Source organism: Bombina bombina, chromosome 2 (assembly GCF_027579735.1).
Source record: "Bombina bombina isolate aBomBom1 chromosome 2, aBomBom1.pri, whole genome shotgun sequence".
In the NCBI taxonomy this organism is placed as follows: domain Eukaryota; kingdom Metazoa; phylum Chordata; class Amphibia; order Anura; family Bombinatoridae; genus Bombina; species Bombina bombina.
This window is the reverse complement of record NC_069500.1, coordinates 6319167-6325166: the sequence shown is the minus strand read 5'-3', so window position 1 is coordinate 6325166 and position 6000 is coordinate 6319167. Positions and strand designations below refer to the sequence as shown.

The following is a 6000-nucleotide window of genomic DNA, read 5'->3' as shown; positions in this document are numbered from 1 at the left end:
CACAGAAGAAAACTTTCCTGAAGTATATCAGTCTGATCCTGCCAAGTAAGGTCAGTCCAGCCCCGAAATACCAGGCAATTCTCCTCTGAACAAGGAACATGACAACCCCAGACGATCGTTTCGGCCTCCTATGGGCCTCGTCAGTGAGGTGCAGCCACATTCCTCTAAGCACACTGGGCAATGAGCCCACGTCTGATTTCCCCCATCACCCATAGGGAGGCTTCCCCAGGGTCATAATAATTTGCATACAAAGAGAGAAGCGCTCTACCAGGAACGAACAACAGCTCAGTGGCTTGTTCTATTTATGCAAATTATGACATTTTGGGAAGTCTCCCTAAGTGTGATGCGGGAATCCAGACGTGGACCCGTTGCTCAGTGTGCCTAGAGGGATATGGCTGCACCTCACTGACGAGGCCCACAATAGGCCGAAACGTACCTCTGGGGTTTTACTGTTTCTCTCGTTCAGACAGGGATTGCCTGGTATTTCGGGGCTGGACTGTACTGTGAAGTCAGGATCAGACTGATATGCTTCAGGAAAGTTCTTCTCTGTGAAAGGCACATTTTGAGCAAAAAGAGGCTGCTTCTTGGGTGGTAACTAGCCATAGAGCAAGCTATTATGCTATTGTTCGTTCCCAGGTTGAGCGCTTCTCTCTTTTTATTTATCCATATTAGTAGGGTCACTTTGAATTTTGCCACAATGTTCTTTTAACCTGCGATTCCTATCAAATTTTTGTATGTCAATGTACATATCAAAAGGTTTATAGAGTGATGTTGGAATAAATGATAAACCTTTATTTAATATCTTAATTTCCAAAGAAGACAATTGATAGGAGCTCAGGTTGATAACTATATCAGGGGTTACATTCAGCGTCTTGCTCTGGGTGGTCTTCGATGTACCACCGCCCCTCCTGATGTGTGACCGGTGCTGTCCTGGTTTTTTGACCTGGTAATGACTCCACCTCTGGTGGTCCTTTGTGACCTATCTGAGTTCACAATAGCGTCTGAGCTATTGCTTGATGAGTCAACTGTAGTTATATTTCTAGGTTTATAATAGCGAGTTCTTCTGGGTCTATTTTCAAATGATATCTGGCGTTCTTCAGCAGACCGTAACCATCTGTAGACTCTCATCTTTATTATCAGATGACACAGTGTCCCATTTACGGTTCTTAAAATTATGCAGCTCCAATTCAAACTCCTGTATTTGATTGGTGAGTTTAACAATCCACTTGTTCTCTTGGTCAGCCTCCAGGGCTGGTTTGTGCATTTCTTCAAATTGTTGTATTTCCATATCCACATTATTCATTAATACTCTCATCTCCTCAATCACCAAGAGCATCAGATCCAAGGAGCATTTATTTAAAATACTACACCACCTGATACAAAAGGCAGGATTGTTACTACCCATTGTAGGAATGTTTTTAATTTGAAATCCCCTTGGAATAAATTATTTTCTGTGATACTCAGATAGAAATATCCCATGTAATGTCAGATCAATTTTTCTTTTTTTTTAAATTTCAGCCATTTGGCATATGTGAGCCGGCTGTTCCTTTAAATCTCTAGTAGGTAAGGCAGAGAACCGGATCCTATCAGCATCATCCTCAGTATAATTGAAAACAGTAGCATCTTGTATAGTATTTTCTGTGTCCCCTGTAGCCTCAATAGTAACTTCCATAGCCTCCATAAAGTACAATGCGAGTAGTTAAAAACAAAGTTAACTGTGGATAGTCAGCAGTTTATGATGTAGGGTGCAAGAGTCAATATGTAATAGAACAGTCCAAGAAGAACTCTGCACTCACTTAACCAATCCAGCAAGCGCCCGGGGTGCATCCAAGAACAAGCATAAATCCAGAGAAAAGAGCACTCACCGGGTCTTTTAAACATAAGAATCAATAATTCTTTATTTTACCATAAGGTGACGTTTCGGGGACTTCAACCCTGTCCTCAGATCATACAAACATGTATACATACCTCTCTCCTTAAATACCCGACACCAACTACCCACGCCGCAGAACCAAAAATCAACCGGAGTCCTGACCGCATTAGTGCGCATACTCAGTTCGTCATTATGGCAACCGGACGCGGCGTAACTGAAAAAACTGAAAATGGACTGATATATTGCTAGATTAAGGGTTTACCTATAACACTGTCTTGCTGCTGTATAAATATACTGTTCATTAGTGTTGCACATATATATAGTGCATTAGGTTGTATATGGCAATATAACTTACATTCTCATTTCCTATTAATTGCGTTAGTGATAATCTGATTACCATTGCTAATAAGAATGTATATAACTTAGCAATATAGACTGGTTGTATGCCACTTTTATATTTTTATATATATTAACTGACACTCTCCATATTGTATTGCACTTAGAATATTGATTTGTGGTGTTTTTTCAGTTACGCCGCGTCCGGTTGCCATAACGACGGACTGAGTATGCGCACTAGTGCGGTCAGGACGCCGGTTGACTTCCGGTTCTGCGGCGTGGGTATTTGGTGTCGGGTATTTAAGGAGAGAGGTATGTATACATGTTTGTATGGTCTAAGGACGGGGTTGAAGTCCCCGAAACATCACCTTATGGTAAAATAAAGAATTATTGATTCTTGTTTGGCTTCCATTGAGAAAGGCTCCTGTGAGAGCCAAAACGTTTGGAATGTAGCCTTTTCTTGCTAATTAAAGGCGTTTGATGAAATCCTGTGTCTGCCTGCTCTGTGGACGTACCGTGTAATGCGGTGGTCAACCATGGGTATTATCCAATAATCGTGTATACATTAATAATTGCAGAGCACCAGGTGATAGATCTGTTGGCGAGTGCCATTTCCCTGCATCTCTTTTTATATATATATATTCAAATTGAAGACAGCAGCACTCTAACAGACTCCAGAACGTATTCACACCAGGGTGCACCAATAAAATTATAAAGCTAAATTAAATGGATGCACTCAGTTTTTTTTTTTTTTTTAAATGCACCAACAATTTATTTTGTGACGTTTCGAGGTATTCACCCCTTCCTCAGACAACAAACAGTGAACAATGAAACATTATAAAGACATACAAGAAGCCCCTCCCTCCAGTGTTCCATTATCTAAGCCTCTGCAGACTGCTCCTTATCTCAGTTATATTAATATACTTTTACCTCTGTGATTACCTTGTATCTAAGACTCTGCAGACTGCTCCCTTATCTCAGTTATATTAATACACTTTTTACCTCTGTGATTACCCTGTATCTAAGCCTCTGCAGACTGCTCCTTATCTCAGTTATATTAATACACTTTTTACCTCTGTGATTACCTTGTATCTAAGCCTCTGCAGACTGCTCCTTATCTTAGTTATATTAATATACATTTTACCACTGTGATTACCTTGTATCTAAGCCTCTGCAGACTGTCCCTTATCTCAGTTATATTAATATACTTTTTACCTCTGTGATTACCCTATATCTAAGTCTATGCAGACTGCTCCTTGTCTCAGTTATATTAATATACTTTTTACCTCTGTGATTACCCTGTATCTACGCCTCTGCAGACTGCTCCTTATCTCAGTTATATTAATATACTTTTTACCTCTGTGATTACCTTGTATCTAAACCTCTGTAGACTGCCCCTTATCTCAGTTATATTAATATACTTTTTTACCTCTGTGATTACCTTGTATCTGAGCCTCTGCAGACTGCTCCTTATCTCGGTTATATTAATACACTTTATACCTCTGTGATTACCTTGTATCTAAGCCTCTGCAGACTGCTCCTTATCTCAGTTATATTAATACACTTTTTACCTCTGTGATTACCTTGTATCTAAGCATCTTCTGACAGCCCCCTGATCACATGACATTCTATTTATTATCTATTGACTTTTATTTTAGCCAATTAGTGCAGTGTCTGCCACAAGTCACGGGCGTGAGCACAATGTTATCTATATGGTTTACATGAACTAGCTCTCCCCTGTTGTGAAAAGCAAATAAAAAAGAATGTGATAAGAGGCGGCCTTCAAGAGCTTAGAAATTACCATATGAGTCTTCCTAGGTTTAGCTTTCAACTAAGAATACCAAGAGAACAAAGCAAAATTGGTGATAAAAGTAAATAGGAAAGTTGTTTAAAATTACTGCCCTTGACTGTCCCTTTAACATAATCACACAGGAACTCACTTAACACTAACCAGGTTACCCAGACAGACTTCTGAGACACAATCAGTTCTGAAGTGTAAATAAAACGCAATCAGATCTGAAATGTAAATAAAACAGCTCTTATTAAATATTAAGTCCTTTTTGCACACTTGGTTAATAGTCACAATTGCTCCCACAAGGGGCACTCACACCCTGTACCCATCCTGTATTTATGGATACAGGGTGAAGTGGACATAATGAGTTAAGTACATGGGGTGTCCAGCATATAAAATTCCACATTTCCATGCAGCCTCTGGGTATCCTTAAGCCCATGTACCCCCTGCCCAAAGAATGTTCCATAACAGGCCCTCAGATCTTGGTGACTCGCGTCACAGTGTTGAATTGGGCTTAGCTATAAGATGAGCAGATAATAACACAATTTATTGAACAGGGCTGAGCACAACATGACTGCAGTTTCTTGTGTACACAGGTACTAAAGACGCTTCCTCAACTAACAGCCATTGTACAATGGGGAGAAGAAATAAAAGTCCGGCACCCTATGGTCTACACAGTAAGAACTTATGAACCCTTGAGCTTGTTCCATACTGTCTTTACTTCTCCAATTCACGCTGGGATCCTCCTGCCCTGTTATGGTTTTTACCTTCTCTCTGCTCCCTCTGCCTCATAGCTATGCACCAACCTTCTCTCTGCTCCCTCTGCCCCCACCATCTCTCTGCTCCCTCTGCCCCCACCTTCTCTCTGCTCCCTCTGCCCCCACCATCTCTCTGCTCCCTCTGCCCCCACCTTCTCTCTGCTCCCTCTGCCCCCACCATCTCTCTGCTCCCTCTGCCCCCACATTCTCTCTGCTCCCTCTGCCCCCACCTTCTCTCTGCTCCCTCTGCCCCCACAATCTCTCTGCTCCCTCTGCCTCATAGCTGTCCCCCGACTTCTCTGCTCCCTCTGCCTAATAGCTGTGTCCCGACCTTCTCTCTGCTCCCTCTGCCTCATAGCAGTGCCCCGACCTAATCTCTGCTCCTTTTGCCTCATAGCTGTGCCCCCCACATTCTCTCTGCTCACTCTGCCTCATAGCTGTGCCCCCACCTTCTCTCTGTTCCTTCTGCCTCATAGCTGTCCCCCGACCTTCTCTCTGTTCCTTCTGCCTCATAGCTGTGCCCCTAACCTTTTATCTGCTCTCTCTGCCTCATAGCTGTGCCCCCACCTTCTCTCTGCTCCCTATGCCTCATAGCTGTGCCCCAACCTTCTCTCTATGCTCTCTGCCTCATAGCTGTGCCCTTGACCTTCTCTCTGCTCTCTCTGCCTCATAGCTGTGCCCTTGACCTTCTTTCTGCTCCCTCTGCCTCATAGCTGTGCCCCAACCTTCTCTCTGCTCCCTCTGCCTCATAGCTGTGCCCCAACCTTCTCTCTGCTCCCTCTGCCTCATAGCTGTGCCCACAACCTTCTCTTTGCTGCCTCTGCCTCATAGCTGTCCCCCCAACCTTCTCTCTCCTCCCTCTGCCTCATAGCTGTCCCCCGACCTTCTCTCTCCTCCCTCTGCCTCATAGCTGTCCCCCGACCTTCTCTCTGCTCCCTCCGCCTCCATAGCTGTGCCCTGACCTTCTCTCTGCTCTCTCTGCCACATAGCTGTGCCCCCTAACCTTCTCTCTGCCTCATAGCTGGCCCGACCATCTCTCTCTGCTCCCTCTGCCTCATAGCTGTGCCCCCGACCTTCTCTCTGCTCCCTCTGCCTCATAGTTGTGCTCGACCATCTCTCTGCTCCTTCTACCTCATTGCTGTCCCCTGACCTTTTCTCTCCTCCCTCTGGTTCATAGCTGTGCCCAACCTTCTCTCTGCTTCCTCCACCTCCATAGCTGTGCCCCAAACTTCTCATTGCTC

The 6000-nt window shown here is 43.8% G+C and overlaps 1 protein-coding gene across 1 annotated transcript in view; it reads left to right on the top strand.

Annotated features, from left to right (window-relative positions):
• Positions 1-6000, top strand: part of LOC128646832 (uncharacterized) — a 355386-nt gene that overhangs the window by 178366 nt on the left and 171020 nt on the right. The window contains exon 10 of the mRNA XM_053699630.1: positions 4598-4678. Coding sequence (XP_053555605.1) covers positions 4598-4678 — 81 coding nt within the window. The remainder of the gene's footprint in view (positions 1-4597; positions 4679-6000) is intronic.